This window comes from Solanum pennellii, chromosome 10, assembly GCF_001406875.1.
Source record: "Solanum pennellii chromosome 10, SPENNV200".
NCBI lineage: Eukaryota > Viridiplantae > Streptophyta > Magnoliopsida > Solanales > Solanaceae > Solanum > Solanum pennellii.
In genome coordinates, this window is record NC_028646.1 from 2856776 (window position 1) to 2878251 (window position 21476).

A 21476-nucleotide genomic window follows, 5' to 3' on the forward strand; every position below is an offset into this window, starting at 1 on the left:
TCTACCTTTTCAAACCTCACTATTATATCGGTTATATTTGCATTTTTTTTTTATAACGATGATGTTTGAGTCAATTTACTATTATATCGATTATTTCATAGTAAAATGATGGTGTTCATTAGCATAAATATTGAGTGATTTTGCTTATTAAGATAATTAAGAAAGAAAACTTTTTTAATTTTGTGATTCTAAATTAAAGTTATGTAAAATGTACCAAAACGCCCTTAATCTTGTGGTCTTAAACATGTCACGTGGAAAGTTAAAGTTAAAGTGTTGTCAAAAAAAGAAAAGAAAACATTCTTTTTGAAATAAATTAAAAAAAATAGAAACATTCTCTTTAAAACGGAGAAAGTAATACTTTTTATGGTAGTATTGAATTTATTGTGTGATCTTTTATGTTTATTTTAGAATCGAAATGATAAATTTCAAGAGGAATATGTAAGAACTAAAATTGAGACTGAAAGGGCAGTCCATTTAGTTTGTGTTGTTAAAGGATAAGACTTGACACATAGACATGTCATATATATAACTTGAAAATATTCATGTTTGCTAAGTGTAAAATTTTATTCCTATTGGATATTTATATTTTATATAACTACCAATTAAATCTTTTTCGATTTATATTCATTATCTTTTAAGTTTTAGATCGTATTAATTCATTGACATCTAATAATTCACGAGAGAAAATAAATAAGATTCTCACTTGTTTTTCAAAAAAAAAATATTTTTAGTTTTGTGAAAAAATGCTTCCCTCTGTATCAAACGCACCTAACATGGTTAATTACGATATATTTTTACTTTATGAATTTAGTAAGGTAATATTATTAACGTTTTTAAAAATTAAAAATCGAGATTATGATAATGATATTGTGTGTAGCCAGTGTAAGTGAAAAATATAACTTCTAACAAATCACAAGATATCAATTTTTGTTTTATTTTTTGTAATTTTCGTACTATTGTTTAGACAATTTTACTTATCAGCGTTGATGTATCATATAAGAAACGAAATAATCTCATGTAAACATTTACTACCAATAATTTAAGATTGCAACTCAATAAGAACCACAACCACCTAGGATAGTCCCAAAAAGGGGGCCTGAAGAGACGGAATATACACAAATTTTAACACTACCTCGAAAAGGAAGAGAGACTGTTTCCGAAAGACCTTCGATTAAGTAATGAACATCAGAGCAGCTAACACAAGAATACAAAAGTAAAGAGAACATAGAAAATAATAAGGAGATTGTAACTCGTGTAAATAAAATCATATTGTAAAATCTATTTATCAAATCATAGAATCATATAGCACATAATAATTTTCTTGAAATTTCAAGTTACAAGACAGATATATCTCCCATCATTTTCCAGAATTATACACTAAGAAATTTAACTCACATTTACACTGTAATTGATCAAGAAATTAGTATGCAAAATACTGAAATGTCAAGTCATAATATATCTCACAACTCACAAGAACCATTTTCCATCTACTGTATATATCATAGAAATCATTAGGGTGAAGATTTTGGAAAAAAAATGTTGGGATTAAAGAATCAACTGATATGTGAAATGTCAACTTCCTCAGGAATTTTGAATGTGTCTGCTGCCCCGAATTTCCTCTGTTCTTCCACGACTGAATCATCCTCTTCGCCATCACTATCTCCGTCATCACAATCATGATTGACATGACCTGAAGGGTCGTGTACACTTTTGGATCTGCAATCGTGGGTAGCAAGCATCTTAACTTGGCCAAGATGCGCGATTTCTACCACAACTGTGTCATCATCTACGGGGAGAGGCTGCTTCCATGGTTCTCCATCGATCCTCATGAACGTGTGGTCAGCTGCACCCTTATGAAACTCAAACCGGATACGATGTGCCTACAAACAGGGAAATGTAACAAAAATATTCAAAAGGAACGCAGCTCAAGTATCAGACAATGTGCCTACAAACAGGAAACTAATGGATCTTATATGCAATATGAAAGTTTAACATTTGGACCATCTTGAACCAACTGATAATTGATCACTAAAGTGATAACACGTGAAGTTTACATATGAATATCACTATAAGGCATGTCTATAAAGGTGCATGCATAATATATACACGACCTTATATTTGAATAAACATATTAATATCCCAAACCTGTGCAAGCCGTGTCCCATGTCCATTTGGAGCAAGAAGTACCATTCCATGCCAAGCATTTCTAAAGCCAACAACCTCAATGAGGCCATCATCAACATATGGCGGAGTCAAGTCCCTCTGTCATTTACATTAATAAATACATGATTAGAAAAAAGCGAGAAAAAGATTTTAAGACAGAAATCTATTGATGTGCGCACACATAGAAAATAGAAAAAAGGAAAAGACGGTAGATGGTGGAAGAAGTATATAGAGTACAGACATCTCGGCGTTTGTTGCTATTTGGTGTTCCCCAAGGATTTAGTCCACCAGAAAAGCTAGGCAAGTTTAGGCACACAATTGACCTGATACTGCAAGAACAATGGGACAACCAGAAGAGGTAAAGTGTTTATAACTCAAATGTTGTCATGTTTAGCAATCAACTTGTAAAACATAGAGACAGACGTGACAATGCAACCAGAATTACATTACAGGAGGCGAGTCATAATCTCTTCTAAAGTTTCCTCGTAACAACAACTAATTGATGCTACCTGGGAGGGATGTCAAGGTCTTGCCATTCGCCGTGCTTTTTCATTATCTTAACTTTGGCCAGTTGAGCTATGTTCCTGCAGTAAATGTAAATCCATATATGCTCATAATATATACCATCAAAGAGGCAAATAGTAAAGATAATGAATCCTATAAATATTTACTTGAACAATTGTTTTTCCGCTTGATATTATAAAAAAGCATGAGATCCTATTTGCATAAATTTATCTGCACAAGTTATCGTCAGATAAATCTTGTACTAGTTACTGAGTTCTCCACAAATTTTGTTTTTTCATGTTCAAGTTATATAAGTCCGAGGAAAATATAAATGGTTATTTGAGAATCGTATAAAAGGAGAAAGAACTATGGCTATTTGGTTGTTCTCAAGAGATTTAGCTAAATTAATCATATCAAGCTAATTAATTTCCTTATGTACATGAGAGGTTCCATTAAAATTATTGTAATAGAAGATCTACAAGAAGTTATGAATTAAGCATACTGAAGATTCACCTTGAAGAAGGATGAACAAGGGATGCAAAAAACCATCCTTGCGTACATCCAAGCCTTGCATATGTACTCTAATGAGAAAGCCAGAAATCCATCAGTCAAACTTTCATAAATAATAGCACCAAGTTTCGAATAAAATGAAATGCTTGCTCTCAAGAAATAATCTAGGGTATTGCATTTTTATAAGCCTAGAGTATAGAAGGACACCATAGGCTTAATCTCGGAGAATGCTAAATCACTACCTCAAGGAAAAAGTACACAATAACTTCATTTAAGCATGAACACTGGCAATAAAGTGTAGAGACCATCAATTCTATTTACACGATAAATATTAAGCTGAACAGAAAATGAGATATCCCTTTTCTGATAATACACAATGTGATAGCAAAAATATTTTCAATGTACTGTAACAATTTGAAATTTTAAAAAACCTCTCTTTACCGCATGTCTGAAAAATGAAGATGCAAATGAGCCCTTCCGAAAGATTAAGGATCTACACAAATCCCTTCCTTCCCTCTCGGAAAAGAACCGTTACATCTCACCCATCGTTTTATCAGCTAAGTCAATTGCTAAAATTCATAATAATTTTGTTTTTTATACTTTTTCAGGTATCACAGAACTAGAATCTATTGGGTTCAAGAAAGATATTACTACAAAAGGATACAATGAGTCAGATAATATATGAAAATGGGTCCAAGTAATCTTAATTCCTCGCCTTTCAAGAATTAATGCATAAAAATGGAACCAAGTCATCTTAATCCTTCCATGCACTTCAATACCTGATTGACAAGCTGGTTTTTGAATTTTTCAGGATGCATCTTTCGTTCTGAATGAAATGCATATGACACTTGTGCATCCATCCCTGATGACACAGAGAATTCAAGATTAGATGTGTTACTAGATAACAATAGTACAAGCAGCATTGTACTTTCAAAATACACTCAGGTTTCCTTTTCGGGTTTGAGACATAATTTGTAGCCACCTTATTCATGTCAACTACAATACTAGGATGCTTTCGTATCCAAATACAGGTTGTCATTCAGTTAAATCATTGTCCAATGTAGGCCTTCACAAACTTATTAGCTCTGACTTATTTCAAAAATTTATCAATTGATTCTTTCTAGTTTTATAATCAAAAAAATTCCTTCCTTGTTTCAAAATTTACACTTTGAATTAATTAAGAAAGACATCATCTTTAAGAAAAATAGGGATTATTCTATTTTAATACAAGAAGGTGGATTTTCAGGAACGAAATGAAAATGTCGGATGGCTTTCAGGAACGTATTTCATAATCAAGAGAATATTACTTACCCATGCTGAAATAATTCCAGAATCCTCCACGAAATGTATGGCATCCTTCCTGTGAGATAATTAAATAAGTAGTTTGGTTATTGCTATAAAAAGAAAATTTAAAAAGAGGAGCTTATGCTCTTCAATTTCAACAAAGATAAATCTTGTAACAGACAATAAAATGGAATAACAAATTAAGACAATCAAGAGAATAACATCCCACAAATTGTGCATGCATGTGTCTGCTGTCATTTAATAATCAAATTAGAAATTTGTATAGGAATTTCATACAGAAATTACATAGCTAGCCTGCAGCAGGACCTCATATGTGCAAGTAAATACATAAAAATTTTCGAAAATTTCCAAGTGTAATGAATGTGGAAGAGGTATTTAGGTTCTTAAGTGTACTTTTGTCTTTCAATTTGCACCTTCTTCTCTGTGAAGATTATATTAGAGTATTTACGCAAATAATTTGTATTCAGATAGAATATAGGTCAAGGAATTAGCACACTGCAAGCAATTGTAAAATATGATATTACAATTCAACCATATACTCTTTTTTAAATGAAGTCGCCTTAGTACAGAAAAAGGAAAAGAACAACAAACAAAAGAAAAACGTAAGATAATACCACAACTTGGTTTATGGAGTAGGAGCTCCAGTGCTCCACAGAGGTTTTTCATACAGCTAAATCTCAAAAAGAATGTAACACAAAAAGAAAAGTAAAGATAACAGGGACCTTAGGTGCACATGTAAGATAGAGCTAGACTAATATGATACTGTAATTTTTCATGTTAGACAATAGAAGTTTCCTTATGTACAGCTCTTACCACATTAAGATCATCAGAAGGAGACACCCGGTGAAACGCATGCAACGAATGAGGCAATTCAAGTGGTGCAATAGGATCACAGCAACCCTCTTTTGGTGCTCTCATCCTCATTAGAATGTGCCAACTGTTTAAACGTCAAATCTTTCAATATTTGCTAATTGGTCCAATCAGTGTGATCAATTAAACTATAAAATCACTTGTAATATTGAAAGTACGGTATAAAATGAGACGAATCATCAAACCTTAATAAGAATATCGGATATAGCAATACTAAACTTCCATTAAACTTCTACGCATCAAAATTTCCAAAAAACTTTAAAATTTTATGAAGTTCTGAAATAGTTTATTATTGTTGTGCAATAGTTTAACCAAAACATTTAAATAATAGACATAAATGATAATTTTGTAACACAGATCTATCAGCTTTGAATATATAATTTCCGTAACACAACCATAAAACAAAAAGAGTTTTTATAATATAAACATTGATAATGCTACTTCTATTTTGTGAATTAAGCTTTCATGTTATCAACAGTTCTCACAATAAATCTAATATCTACAAAATGTTGCCCAATTATAATAGTGCACGGAAGAAATTAAAAGGGTGTGTATGCTTCCAGTATCACTTTTTAGTTTACTGCAGGATAAACTATACAGGTAAAAATATATGAAGACACTGCAACTATTCCTTTTTGTCTATCCGGGCTACTTTTTTACTTCTAATATTACCTTTTCCCTTTTCTTTCTGTTCTCGGGGAAAAGAAAAAAGAAACATTTTATTACTCATGAGCCTTACAGGTCCTGCATTGTATTCACTATAATTACTAACTCTCATCTCAATAATATTAAATGGGATACTTAAATTGGTTAGAGCATACAATATTTCTGGTTTGTATCAAACACTGGCAAGAATTTTAGTGAACAATTCAACATCCTTTTAAAGGAATCAACTTTCAATTTTGAAAAGCTCACAGAGCCCAGAGGCCACTATAACATACATAAACTAACTCTTTGAATAGTTTGAATGGAATAACCTGTCTATCTTCATTTCTTTTGCATCCATCACTTTCTTCAAGAATGAGATAACCGAGTTTTGGTCGGTTCCTGGATTCTTCTTTCCCTGCCAGTTACACCAAATGCATATTAATATGGTGTATCACCCTCTATGATGAATTCTGATCAATGTATCACAGATGAGATAAACTTGAAATCCTCCAGCATCTAACTTAAGTGGAAAACGTAAATGAGCTGGTTTGCCTACAAAATCTCATGTGATAGCATAAGCTAAACTAAAAATAATAATCACTCAATGAAATAGCAGTAAACATTTTAACAGTTGTCACACAACTGACTCTATTTGAAGCAATCATTGACAGAAAAATATATGCAGCACATACTGGCGAGTTGCGCAGTTCAGCTAAGGACCCTTACCCAGCCAAAAGAGAATGGAAGGTTGTTTCCAGTTCCCAAAGGCACAGTAGCAATTGGTGGTGGCTGAGATAATTTGAGATCAGATACAACTCCAAGAAGCCAGCCAGCTGTGCCATCGCCACCTGCAACCTAGTAAACAACTGTGTCAAGGCTAAATGCCGGGAAGTAATCATCAGGTAAACTTATAAGAAACTCGGTAAATATAATAAAGCTGTACTCACAATAATCCTCAATCTCTCCTCAAGTTTCGCGGCAAATTTATCACCATTGCTCTTTAGCTTTTCTAGATTCAGATAGAGTCTGCGTAAAACACTATCAGGAGTTTCTTTTCCCAAATCAAAAACCTGAAAAGTTTAAAATGCATCTATGTGAGGGATCTGCCTAAAACCACAGAACAAAAACAGAAAAGACAAAATGATAAAAGAGAGCCATACAATTTATATATCAAGCTTAAAAATGAAACAGTGAAGTGATGTCTCTAAATTCTATATCCCATTAAAGGTTTAGTGGTACTGTCACAACCTGACTTAAGGTCTAACTTTTCAATTGAGAATTCGTAAAGATGACTCAAAAATGATCTTGTCTCACACTTTATGTTCACCAAGCTTTGCTATGTGAATCAATGCAACCAGCGTCAATACCTGATATTTGTTAAGAAGTGATTGATATGTATTAAGAAGATCTCCACCAAGTTGACCTCCACTTTTAGAGTTGATGAATACTAGCACGGGACATGTAGGCACATCAGGCAATTTTACATCATCACTCCGACTTGCATCCTCTGAAAGTATATAGGTAGGGATATAAAAATCTTTCTTGATGTCCTCATTAAAATTGCTTTCGGAAGTGGCCATAACTAGCTGTACCTGCAAACTAAAAAGAGTTGGTGAAAAGAATATATATGAAAAGACAAAACCACCACTTGTTCAATACATGAATATGCTACAATTTGTTATATATACAGTTAATCAATTAATCAACTATTCCTCAATCTCAAATTAGTCAAAAACAGTTAATGAATCCTCCATATTCATTTTTCTGCAATGGTGGTATTCGGGTCACTTTTGTGCAGCTTAATATCTACTTGTTAGCCTCTAAAACTCAGTTAACATGGGGCTCCAACATTAGGTAACCAAGCGTCAGGATGAGTTTTGAAAACACATAAAGAAAATGGACCTTGGACCTAATTCAACCTCGTAGCTAGTTCAAGCGGCTAACATTGCCCAAAAGCATATACAGAGACTACGGTCCGAAACATCAAGCAACATAGGATTCTAACAAAAAACATTGAAGTTCATATCCACTAGGTCAACATTTCCATCCAACAGTCAAGCAATTAAGAGTATCCAATACAAAGTCGGCTCTCATTTACAACACTCAGAGCAATAAAGAGTGTTTCTTTTTGCAACCCTTCACTGAATAACGTAGCTTTTTGAGTTAAGGGTCTTGTGAAATTAGGTCTTAGGCCTAACTCACACCCCAAAAGCTAGCTCAAAGGGAGGAGGATTGCCCAAGCCTTATAAGGAGTCCACCCATCTCATTAATCACCGATGTGGGACTTTTGTCATTCTTTAACACCCCACCTCACGCCCAGTGCTTAGCATCTGGTGCGTGGGCAATTTTAATTTTGGGGACCCCAACATCGGGTGAGACGGGTCCTGCTCTGATACCATGTGAAATTAGGTCTTAGGCCTAACTCACACCCCAAAAGCTAGCTCAAAGGGAGGAGGATTGCCCAAGCCTTATAAGGAGTCCACCCATCTCATTAATCACCGATGTGGGACTTTTGTCATTCTTTAACACCCCACCTCACGCCCAGTGCTTAGCATCTGGTGCGTGGGCAATTTTAATTTTGGGGACCCCAACATCGGGTGAGACGGGCTCTGCTCTGATACCATGTGAAATTAGGTCTTAGGCCTAACTCACACCCCAAAAGCTAGCTCAAAGGGAGGAGTATTGCCCAAGCCTTATAAAGAGTCCACCCATCTCATTAATCACCGATGTGGGACTTTTGTCATTCTTTAACACCCCACCTCACGCCCAGTGCTTAGCATCTGGTGCGTGGGCAATTTGATTTTGGGGATCCCAACATCGGGTGAGACGGACCCTGCTCTGATACCATGTGAAATTAGGTCTTAGGCCTAACTCACACCCCAAAAGCTAGCTCAAAGGGAGGAGGATTGCCCAAGCCTTATAATGAGTCCACCCATCTCATTAATCACCGATGTGGGACTTTTGTCATTCTTTAACAGGTCTATTGAAAACACCCTCTCTACCCCCACAGAGGTAGGGTAAGATTTGCGTACATTTTACCCTCCACAGACCCTACTTGTGGAATTACAAAGCATGTTGGTGTTGTTGTTAAGCAATAAAGAGTATTTCTTCTTGCAACCCTTTCCCAAATAACTTTGCTTTTTCTGAGCCGAGGGTCTATCCGAAACAACCAATCTATCCCAAAAAGGTAGGGGTAAGATTTGCCTAAATTTTACCCTTCCAGATCTCATTTATGAGATTACACTGCGTATGTTGTAGCTGTTGTTAAGCAATAAAGAGTGTGAACCATACAAAGTTAGCATTCATTTACAACATCCAAAGCAATAAAGAGTGTTTCTTCTCACAACTTTTCCCCCAATAACTTCATTTTCTTTGAGACGAAAGTCCATTGAAAAGAGTCAATCTAGCCCACAAAGGTATGTGGTAAGATCTACCTACATTTTACACTTCCCCCACCCCACTTGTGAGATTACAACGAATATGTTCTTTTGTCAAGTCATAAGTGTGACCCATATTAGTGAAGGGCGTTCAACTTTTCTTCTCAATTACATTAAAGGTGCACAAAATTCAATATAACCTCTATACACCATATAATTTTCAAACGAAGGGTGTGCATTAGATCACTCTTCGCCTAAGGTAGTTCCGCCCATGGACCCATACATAATAGCAATCATTTCAACAAACAAAAAAGCCAAAAACATCAACATTTTTTCGTGAGCAAATCAATCAATTACATCTTAAACGCAATTCAGATCATAAAAAAACATGATCACAAAGGAATGCAAAGAGATTAACAATTACTTTTTTATTCCAACGATCAAACAAACATTGCAAAGCGAATTGAATTCGGATGAGAAATTTTTGCGAGTGAAGAGAGAATTTACCTGAGAAAACAGAGGATTGGGTTGAGCAATTCCAACTGAAACAGAAAATGCAACTACTTTAGAGAGAGAAGAAAAAAACAATTGGATCTAAAAGTATCCAATGAGAAATAAGAAAGAGTATGTTTAGGGCAATGGTTGACTCATTTGGGTAATGAATTAATTCGAATTCACGTCTAAAAGTTAACTTGCCGTTGAATCATAAAGAAAAAATATTTATAATTTCATCGTAACTTGTTTTGCTAATCACCCTCAATTATTATTACTAGAATTATTTTTGGTTTCACACTATATAATACCCACAATTTTATATTCTATTTCATGTCTGAAGACAATATAATGTTGTTAACAAGATTTTACTAATTTTTAAGGTTCGAACCTAAAATGTTTAATTAAAGATAGATACGTCTTGATTATTCTAACACAACAGATGTTAATAATAGTACTAAAATAATAAATTAATCCGATGTCATAAAGCTATTATCAGAGCAATTTGAATTATTTAAAAGTGAATAATTAGTGGAATATCATCATTAGTATTACTATTTTGGATTAGGATCACATAAAATATGACATCAATAATTTAAATCTATTTCTAAAGTGAAATTATTATGTCTTAAAATTCAACTTTTATGAGTGCATAATTCATAATTAGTAAATTTATAAGTTCAACTCAATTAATGAATTTCATTTTCAAAATGGGCCCCGCAGAAGAAAATGAACATGTGATACCTAAAGAATATTCACATAGGACCTACCACTAAATTATACTATAATCTATATTCTATAACAATTTTAAAAAAAATCCGTTTTAAAACTTGATCAAACATTAATTTTTTAAATTTATTTATAATAATAAGAAAAATAAAAATATATATTTTATAGTAAAATTCTTGTAAAAATAAAATTATATTCGTTTTTTAATTTGTTCACGCTATTTAACAGAGTGTATACACTCTCCATGCCAGGTGGAAAAAAAATGATATAATAATATCAGTTCAGAATTATTTAGGGGATAATAAGTCACTTGCATAGTTTAGATGTCTTTTTGAAAATTCGAGACAACTTCAGATATTACTTTATGTCTTTTCTAAAAAAAAAACAATAAAACGATGGTAATTATAATAATATAACTACCGCATAAATAAATAATTAGATTTAACTTTTCGCAATAATTTTTTCCTGCTATATGGGATTGGGATCTGAGAAGGGAATAGAAAATCTTGAACTTAATATAAAATTGAACTCACATGCTTAGGCTTTATTTGTTTATATTTTTATGTTTAATTTAATTTTAATTTATTTAAATATTAATTGTTTGTGTTGGTTTTTCAATCAATATAGTATAATAAAATCTCAATTTTACACGATTCAAAATTTAGTAGATCCCCGCCAACCTTTACCTTCACCTTAATCATATAATATTTGTTGTAAATTATATACAATTATCTGTAAGATAACACATTTTAATTAATTACATATCAAAACACAAAAGAATAAGTATAAAAAACTTATTTACTTTCGTAATTATCCAAAAAAATAATAATTTTCATAGAAAACATTTTACTTCCTACCAAACACACCCTTGGTTAGTATGAACAGCGTCGAGTAAATCATTTCAAAATCTTTGGCGTAGAAAAATCGAGAGGATTCGTTAGTTCTATCGAATTCTTCAATATCATTATTAATTAGCTTATTGAGTCCTCTCAATTTATAGTAGATTTACATTTTAATCTGAGTGGTGATGTTTGTTCAGAGATAGCCAGAAATGTATGAATAGACATTGATCAATTATTTTTAAATAGACATTGATCAATTATTTTTGTGTGTTATATCAGTATTATGTGTTTCATAGATGCATTTCTTAAACAACTAGATATTCAGTAGGTATCAATATGGCTTGTGATATAGTGACTATGACTACTCCACCATTAATTAGAGATCTCAGATTCGAGCTCTGTGTATATGGAGAAAATTTTATTGCAACCACCACTCACAAATGGGTCTTGCGGTATGTGATTCATACTTAGTCAGACTCCAATACAGATATCGAATGAAAAATAAAAAGAAAGTATTCAAATTTAATCAAACTTCAATTTAGATACCATATAAAAGAAAACCCGAATATTCAATAAATACTAATCCTACTTGAAGGTTCAACCTGAAATCTTTAAAGAAACTTTAACACTGTCAATGGCTTTTAAATCAGAAGGAAAAAATGGGAAAATTACGCGGATAAGCAAATTTATACTATTTAATTACTCATCATAGCTATAATTTGCTATAATTACCACTCGCGACTAACATTATACATTAATTATGTGGGCTGACTTCGAATTTGTATAATTAGTCATGTTTGTATATGTATAATTCACCAGAATATACAAATAAATATGTATAGTATATAATTTTTTAGCCTATATACATATATAATTCACCTCTCTCCCACTCTCTGCCCTCTCTCGCTTGCCTCTCTCCTCCCTCTCTCAATCTCGCTCGCCTCTCTCCTCCCTCTCCCAATCTCACTTGCCATTTATACAAATGTATATGTATAATATATAGTTATATACAATTATATACATATACAATTCACCTCTCTCCCACTCTCCGCCCTCGCTCGCTCGCCTCTCTCGATCTCGCTTGCCTCTCTCCTCTCTCTCCCAGTCTCTCTTGCCTCTCTCATCCTCCTCCCAATCTCTCTTTCCATATATACAATTACATATGGATAATATACAATTATCTACCAATGTACATAAACAATTCACCTTTTCCCACTCTCTCTCGCCTCTCTCCTCTCTCTCCCATTTTTGCTCGTCTCTCTCCTCCAAATAACATGTAGCTAATTGTAATTATCAAACTATAGCTATAGAGAGTATTAATTATTTTTAAGTGGCTATATGTGAAAGTTTCTCAAAAAAATAGGTCCCAATTTTTAATGCCTAAAACAGTAAAAATATTATTTAAAATATATAAGTTTTATACTCTAATACAAAAAGGCCCATAAGTAAGATTATTTTAGAGTGTTAAACACTCATAATTCAATGTACTTCGGGTTTAATTTTTATTTTTCTAAATTCGACAAAATTAAAAAATTAAAAATTTAAACTTCTCAGTCTGAAGCTAAATTCGAAAGGAAGTTAAACTCACTAAAAATGAAAAAACACCTTTTAACTATCAGAATTAATCTTCGTTTCATAGCTAATATTTAAGATCTCTAATCATAAATAGATATAAATTAATCATCAAAGTAGAAGTATATATTTTTTGAGCCTCATAAAAATACAATGATAATTTATAAATAATAAAAATTACAAAATATTTATGATTGGTTATTGGGAGGACATGGCTTTGTGCAGTAGCATATGGAGTTACTACACTCTCCAAATTGAAAACCCTCACTTTGACAAGCACTTGTACACTTTGCTTGTTCTACACATGGTCCCTTGAATGTTTTGCTTGGTTCTTGACAAATATTTGCCTCTGTTAAAATAAAATAAAATATAAGTAAGAATTGTTATAAAATAAATAAACAAGAATGATAAATTTGACTAATTTAGATTCACGCTACGCAAGATTTACATTCTCTATAGATTAGAGTTAAGAGCTTTAATTAAAGGTAGAGAGTTCTCATATATCCAATGGCGTTAAGTTCATAATTTCTGATAATTAGTCTGGATTCGTGATATACTTTTTTTTTAATTATGGCCCAGAGATATTTCATACCTGTATTGAAGCAGACTGAACTAAATCTGAATTGATGAAATCCAGAACAAATAGTTGATTGATTGAGTGATTATTTTGAAAAAACGATATATAAATTTTTCTAAAAAATATTTTATTATCTCTCATCATTATTGATTGGTAAAAAAAGAATAAAGTAAAAAGATGATATACCTGCATTGCCCATGAAAAATAGCACAATAAGAAACACAACTTTAAACAAAGACAAAGAGGCTGCCATTTTTTTATTTTTTTTTTGGTTATGATTTTTTCAAAATGTATTTTTTTATAATGAAAATGATGAAGCACCATGCTCATCTTATATAGTATTAAAAAATGATTCACTGACTATATTTTTTAAAGAGATTACCTTTAATTATTTGGATAGTAAATCTATTATTTTTAAATAGATTACCTTTAACTTTTTTGGAGGGTAAATCTATTTTTTTAAAAAAAGATTACATTTAATTATCTATTTATTTAAAAGAGATTACCTTTAATTATTTGGATAGTAAATCTATTTTTTTAAAGAGATCACCTTTAATTATTTGGAGAGTAAATCTATTTTTTTAAAAAGGATTACCTTTAATTATATGGATAGTAAATCTAGTTTTTTTTAAGAGATTGCCTTTAATTATTTGGATAGTAAATCCTTTTACATTAATAAGTTTTCATCCTTTTAATTATGATCTAGATACTATTACTATTTAATGTAATTTCTTTCATATTTTTTTTTGAGGTTATTTTAAAAAAAAAACATAAATGGCCTGATGTAACACTTTGCACCAACGTAACTGTACTTTTCAATTTCATCTGTATATTTATACATATATATATGTGGGTTTGTTTTTCCTTTTGAGTTCGATTTGGTTATTCAACATATCATGATATCATATAGTATGACCAAACGGAGGCTAAATTTAAACTCTATTTTTAACAGGTGAATCCTCAAGGAATGGGACAATTGTGGGGTACAAATGCCCTAGTGGAACTCTAGATAATGAAAAAAAAGTTCAAATCCAAAATCTAATTTAACATCTTTATTCTTTTTCTTTTTTCAAATAGGATTAATTATTAGACCAAAAATAAATAAATTATGTGCTTTTTGAATTTTCTAAAGAGATCTTAAATATCTAGAATTATGATTTCTAGTCTTAAGAAAAAATAAAAAAAACATCATAGATTTGATGTGCCTCAAATTAGGACAAAAGAGGCTCAAACCATACACATTCCCCGAGGTCGATTAAGACGTTTATAACGTAAATTTTTACTAACTCGTTTGGTGTGAGAGATAAACATAAAGCCACACTTTTCATCTGAGGGCTCCATCTCTCTCTATATATGTGTGTTATGTGTATTTCTTAGCCAAACATTATATCAATTAACATGGCCACCGTGATTGAGCAATGTCAAGTTGCGCCACCTCCCGGCGGCGCAGCCGAGGTGACACTCCCTCTTACTTATTTAGATTTTTTTTGGTTAGGGTTTCATCGTATGCGGCGGATACTATTCTACAAGCTCTCCATTTCCAAATCCGATTTCGTTCAAAACATTATTCCTCCTCTTAAGAATTCACTCTCCCTCACTCTCAAACACTATACGCCCTTAGCCGGAAACGTTGCTTGTCCACTAGATACAAATGGATATCCTGAGTTACGTTATGTGACAGGAGATTCTGTGTCTGTTACTTTTTCTGAGACTGATATGGATTTCAATTATCTCATTGGTGACCATCCGCGTAATGCTAAGGATTTTTATCACTTTGTTCCTAGGTTAGGGGAACCTAGGGATGCACCCGGGGTCCAATTAGCCCCGGTCTTAGCCATTCAAGTGACACTTTTTCCGAATCTTGGTGTATCCATTGGTTTCACTAACCATCATGTTGTTGGTGATGGAGCTACCATAGCAGGGTTCATTAAGGCGTGGGCTCTACTCCATAAATTCGGTGGACATGAACAATTCTTATCGAATGAGCTAATTCCATTTTATGATAGGTCCGTAGTAAAAGACCCATATGGACTAGGGGTCTCCATGTGGGAAGAAATGAAAAGCAAGAATCTAGATATGCGTGACATTGTGACTCCTCCTCCTGAACACAAGGTTCGAGGGACATTTACTATTAAAAGAGATGAAATTGAGAAGCTGGAGAATTTAATATTGAACTCAAGAAGACGGGGTAGTAATAGTACTACTCTAACTCATGTTACATCTTTTACCGTAACGAGTGCTTATATATGGACTTGTTTGATAAAATCAGAGGACGCGACAGGAGAAGAGATGATCATAGATGATAGTGTAATGGAATATTTCGCATGTGCAGCAGATTTTAGAGCGCGATTCAATCCACCACTTCCTCAATCTTATTTTGGGAATTGCATAGTTGGGTATATCACAAAATCAATAAGGCATGTTGACTTAGTTGGAAAGGAAGGGTTTATAATTGCGGTAGAATTAATTGGAGAAGTCATTCAAGAAAAAATGAAGGATGATGAATGGGTCCTTAATGGTGATTGGTTAAAAGTATTGGGCAACCTAGACGTGAATCGATTGTTTTCAATTTCTGGATCGCCAAAACATGACTTATATGCTGCTGATTTTGGATGGGGAAGAGCCGCAAAGTTAGAATTTATTTCTATTGACAATAATAATGGTGAAATTTCAATGTCTCTTAGTAAATCTAAGGATTTTGATGGAGATTTAGAGATTGGTTTGTCTTTGTCTAAAACTCGAATGAATGCTTTTGCTGCTATATTCACTCACGGCCTTAGCTTTCTATGCCAAATGTGAGTACTTTTCGAGGATTTGGCAAAGACCCCTACCCTTATTATCTTTTGACTCGCATATTCAATTGCTTGATATTAGTTCTTTCTACAGCCAAATAATTATTTTTTGTTTGTTTGTTTTGTTTATGTATTTTGCACCTTTAAGAGTAATGTATCTTCTAAAAGAAAATGTACTGCTATATATATAGTATACTTTTCTTTTTGACAAATCTTCTTAAGGTTTAATTATTGGAAAATACATGAAGTCTACTTAAAATTAGTCTTTTTTATATTTTAAAAAAATACTTATACTCTGCAAAAATCTTATAATTCATTCTTTTTGGAATGAAGAATATTTTCATACCACCTACCTTAAACGAGAGTGTTGAAGAATAAAAAGTTAATGAGAGTTGTTGGTAATATAAAATTTATCAATTAAAAATATAACAAAAATCTAGAAAAAAACATAGGGTACGTAGCACGTGTTAAAGATATAACAAGATAGTACTTATGTTGTGAAACCAAAATGAGGATTTAGCGCATCTCCAATCCTACACTCTATTTTATTCTTCAAATACAGAGTTTTCTATTTTTTAAGGCAATCAAATTCAATTTAATTCTCTATTTTACACTCTAAAAAAAAATTCTCTATTCTCAATATTATATTATTATTTTTATTTCGTTCTTATTCATTATATAAATCATTTATTTCTTTTTCTCAATAATTACTTTATATAATTCTCATGTGATACAAAAAATTATTTTTCAATTTCTTAATTTAATTATTATATTTTATTCAAAAAATTTAAATACCATAAATTGCACGAGAATATTATAAAATATATAAATTATTGAACAAATTCAAATAAAATTAAAATACGATTAGACAAAACATTACATAATCACTCAATTTTCGAAATCATTACGTTGCTCCTATAAATGCTCTATTAATGCATTACGAAATTCAAAATGATCATTTTTGTCCTTAATTTTATTATGTCTAGCTAAAAATTGTTCAAATTGGAGATTTTCATCTAACACTATTTCTATCATTGGAGTTGGAGCTTCTACGACATCTTGAATTGGTGCTTTAAGATCACGGTTATCCTTAACTATCACGTTGTGTAGTATAATATATGTAGTCATTATATTATGTAGCACTTTCTTTCTCCGAAAACGTGAGGGACTTGCAATACTTGCAAAACTCTGAATTCTCGTTCAACATCATTTTTACATGATTCTTGTTTCATCGCGAATTGATTATTGTGTAATTATTGTATTTTATGTTGTATTTAAATTATTATTTTATGCAGTGTATTGTTATGTTGTATTTAAATTAAATTTTTCATCTTACAATTTTAATTTTGTGTATTCTTTATAATGAAAATTAATAATAAAATACATTTTTATTTTTGATGAAAATTATAAAAAAAATATTAATTTGAAATTAAAGTAGCATATATCAAATAATATATTTTTTAAAATATTATATTACATTCAATGACTTATGAATATTAGTTATTTAATTAGTGAAACTATATGTAAAATAATATGTTAATTGGAAAGTAATTGAAATAATAGTAAAATATTAAAAAATGTAATAGAGAGCGTGAATAGTAGTTCTCCAAATTTGGTGAATATAGAGTGAGTTGGAGTAACCATTCTCTATTTTACTCTCCAAATATAGAGAATGGAGAGTAAAATAGAGGTGGATTAGAGATGATCTTAATTAATTTTAAGGTTCTTATTATTATTAGAGAAATTAATAACAACAAAGATAATTTTATCTTATTCGAAATTCTTTTTAAAAGGATCAACATTTTATATACGGTAATTACATTGTATAGGTCAACTAATAATTTTTTTTTATATATATAGAGAGAGATTCTGAAATCTGAATCTCTTGAATACGAGACTAGAGGTTGACTCAATAATATAAGAGTTTAAAAATTTACCTTCAAAATTCCAACAACAAATATTCTTGAATTTCCTTAATGAAAATTCTGAATCTGGCAATGATCCGCAAAGTAGCAACAACCACTTGACTAACTTTCATGTTATTGTCTAATATATTGATGGGAAAAGGGTCTGATATACCCCTCAACTTTGTCATTTGGAGCTAATATACCCCCCGCTATAAAGGTGGCTCATATATGCCCTTACCGTTATACAAACGACTCACATATACCCCTCCCGTTACAAAATGGCTCATATATACCCTTCATTTAACGGAAGTTAAAAAATTAGTTTTAAATTTTATATTTATTACTTGTAATTTTTTTTAAAAAATTATTTAGGGGTATATATGATTCTTCTATCAAAGTTCAAGGTATATTTTAATTTTTTTCATATATAAATTATTTTTTGACTTTTTTTATTATAATTATTTAAGTTTCTTATTCTTATGTTTTTTCTTTCATTCCTTAGTTTAAAGAAAAAAAATTTAAACTATTTTTTTTGTGTGTATTGTAATTTAATTTCGTATTCGAAGAAAAAATTTGGTCATCTACAATAAGTTTTACAAGAATATTAGTGAAACATAAATAAATTTGATTATCAAAATAATAATTATAAATTAGTCATTGAAACAAAAAAAAGGTCAAAAAAAAATATGTTTGACGAGGATTAAATTTACTCATATTGGATTATATTTTTTAGAAAGAAATAATAAAAATTTAGATTAAATTTTTTTTTTTTCATTTCCGTTAGAGGAAAAGGGTATATGTGAGCCATTTGTTTACAAGTAGGGGTATATATGAGCCACTTTCATAACAAGGGGTATATCAGCTCTAGATGACAAAGTTGAAGGGTATATCAGACCCTTTTCCCTATATTGATATATAAGCCAAACCTACTTTGTGCATCAGCCACACATTCAAAATCATGAGTAGATATTTATATGCCAAACCTATACTTTGTGCATCAGCCACACATTCAAAAATCATTAGATATTGATAAGCCAAACCTATACTTTGTGTATTACTTTACCAAACAACAATGACTTCTCTTCTGATTGAGCAATGCCAAGTTGCGCCACCTCCCCACGGTGGCGCAGCTGAGCTAACGCTCCCTCTAACTTATTTTGATCATATGTGGTTTGTTTTTGGCTATATGCGTAGGATTTTATTCTACAAGTTACCAATTTCCAAACTCGATTTCGTTCAAAACATTATTCCTTCTCTTAAACATTCACTCTCCCTCACTCTCAAACACTACACACCCTTAGTTGGCAACATTGCATGTCCACTAAATTCTAGTGGTTATCCAGAGTTACGTTATGTGACTGGAGATTCTGTATCAGTTACTTTTACTGAAACTGACATGGACTTCAATCATCTCATTGGTTACCATCCTCGAAATGCTAATGATTTTTATCCCTTCATTCCTCAATTAGCACAACCTAAGGATGCACCGGGGTTTAAACTAGTCCCCGTCTTAGCCATTCAAGTTACACTTTTTCCAAATCTTGGCATATCCATTGGTTTTAGTAACCATCATGTTGCTTGTGATGGAAATATTATCGTGAAATTCATAAGAGCATGGGGTTTACTCAACAAATTACGCGGTGATGAACAATGTTTAGGTAATGAGTTCGTTCCATTTTATGATAGGTCCGTAATAAAAGATCCTTATAAACAAGGGGCGATTATATGGGATGAAATGAAGCAAAACATGCCGGAGATAGGTGACATAATTGTGATTCCTCCTCTTGATAGAGTTCGAGGTACATTTATTATAGAAAGAAATAACATCGTTAAGCTCAAGAATTTAATATTGTCAAGAAGACCTAACCTAAGTTATGTGACATCTTTTACAATAACTTGTGCTTATATATGGACTTGTTTGATAAAATCAAAGTTCGCGATTGAGGATGAGATGATAGATGAGGATGTTATGGAGATTTTTGGATGTGTAGCTGATTGTAGATCGCGTCTCAATCCACCACTTCCTCAATCTTATTTTGGGAATTGCCTAGTGACGATTGTTTCAAAAGCAAGTCGTGTCGAATTAGTTGGGAAGGAAGGGTTTATAATTGCTGTGGAAGTCATTGGAGAGGCTATCAAGAATCAAATGAAGGATGTGGAATCGATCTTGAATTGTAGTTGGTATAGAGAATTTTGTGGCATTGACATGAAACACACACTTTCAGTTTCTGGATCACCAAAGTTTAATTTGTATGAGGTTGATTTTGGTTGGGGTAGGCCAGAAAAAATAGAAATAATTTCTATTGATAATAGTAGTGGTATATCTATGTCCATTAACAAGTACAAAGATTCACATGGAGATTTAGAGGTTGGCTTGTCTTTGCCCAAAACTCGAATGAATGCTTTTGTTGCTATATTCAACCATGGGCTAAGCTTTTTGTAAGAATGTACCAAGGTCTATCGGAAAATTTATTACTATAGAATCGTGGATTGTAATTCAAGAATGTCAATTCCCTATCTCTATTTATTACTCTTTTGTGGTGCATGTTAGATTTTGAGTATGATCGCACTTTATAGAGTTTTTGTATATGAGTTTGGATCATCTTGAAGTTGTGGTGAGCTGCTTGGTTATTCTGTGGCCACACTTTTCCCTATCTCTATTTGTTAGATTGTTTTGATATTCCGATAAGATATTTCTTATGTCCATTTGCAAGTACAAAGATTCACATGGAGATTTAGAGGTTGGCTTGTCTTTGCCCATAACTCCAATGAATGCTTTTGTTGCTATATTCAACCATGGGCTAAGCTTTTTGTAAGAATGTATCGAGGTCTATCAGAAAATTTATTACTATAGAATCGTGGATTGTAATTCAAGAATGTCAATTCTCAATCTCTATTTATTATTCTTTTGTGGTGCATGTCAGATTTTGAGTACGATCTCACTTCATAGAGTTTTTGTATCTGAGTTTGGATCATCTTGGAGTTGTGGTGAGCTGCTTGGTTATTGTGTGGCCACACCTTTCCCTATCTCTATTTGTTAGATTGTTTTGATATTTCGATAAGATTTTTCTTATGTCTAGACTTGTCATATAGTTTCACATTTATATCGTCTTTTAGAAGCTGTTGTACTTATAACATTAAATCTCAGACATTATTCAACTTTTCACATTTTTATACTTTCGAAAGAC

At 31.9% G+C, this 21476-nt stretch overlaps 3 protein-coding genes and 1 long non-coding RNA gene across 5 annotated transcripts; 2 read left to right on the forward strand and 2 right to left on the reverse strand.

Annotated features, from left to right (window-relative positions):
- Positions 1-1250: 1250 nt before the first annotated feature.
- Positions 1251-10039, reverse strand: LOC107031892 (diacylglycerol kinase 5-like). 2 transcript variants are annotated; one of them, XM_015233382.2, is made up of 13 exons: positions 9885-10039; positions 7368-7592; positions 6948-7070; positions 6727-6855; positions 6330-6415; positions 5296-5419; positions 4489-4537; positions 3957-4039; positions 3181-3248; positions 2673-2747; positions 2405-2492; positions 2146-2262; positions 1251-1880 (listed from the first exon to the last, which is right to left on the reverse strand). In XM_015233382.2, exons 2-13 carry the CDS (start codon positions 7578-7580, stop codon positions 1554-1556), a joined length of 1482 nt encoding a protein of 493 aa, XP_015088868.1. In that variant the 5' UTR covers positions 7581-7592; positions 9885-10039; the 3' UTR covers positions 1251-1553. The 2 variants fall into 2 exon arrangements, with proteins under 2 accessions (XP_015088868.1, XP_015088869.1); XM_015233383.2 differs by having other exon boundaries at positions 1280-1880; positions 7368-7599; positions 9885-10038.
- Positions 10040-13080: 3041 nt separating this feature from the next.
- Positions 13081-13877, reverse strand: LOC114074192. The gene is made up of 2 exons (XR_003574638.1): positions 13776-13877; positions 13081-13361 (listed from the first exon to the last, which is right to left on the reverse strand). It is a non-coding gene; the product is annotated as an uncharacterized LOC114074192 (long non-coding RNA).
- Positions 13878-14904: 1027 nt separating this feature from the next.
- Positions 14905-16462, forward strand: LOC107032570 (malonyl-coenzyme:anthocyanin 5-O-glucoside-6'''-O-malonyltransferase-like). Its single transcript, XM_015234176.2, has one exon. The coding sequence runs from the start codon at positions 14988-14990 to the stop codon at positions 16386-16388; it is 1401 nt and encodes a 466-aa protein (XP_015089662.1). The 5' UTR covers positions 14905-14987; the 3' UTR covers positions 16389-16462.
- A 2798-nt stretch (positions 16463-19260) lies between these two features.
- LOC107002690 (malonyl-coenzyme:anthocyanin 5-O-glucoside-6'''-O-malonyltransferase-like) lies at positions 19261-21171 on the forward strand. The gene has a single exon (XM_015200828.2). It carries the CDS (start codon positions 19361-19363, stop codon positions 20729-20731), a length of 1371 nt encoding a protein of 456 aa, XP_015056314.1. The 5' UTR covers positions 19261-19360; the 3' UTR covers positions 20732-21171.
- The last annotated feature ends 305 nt before the right edge of the window (positions 21172-21476 follow it).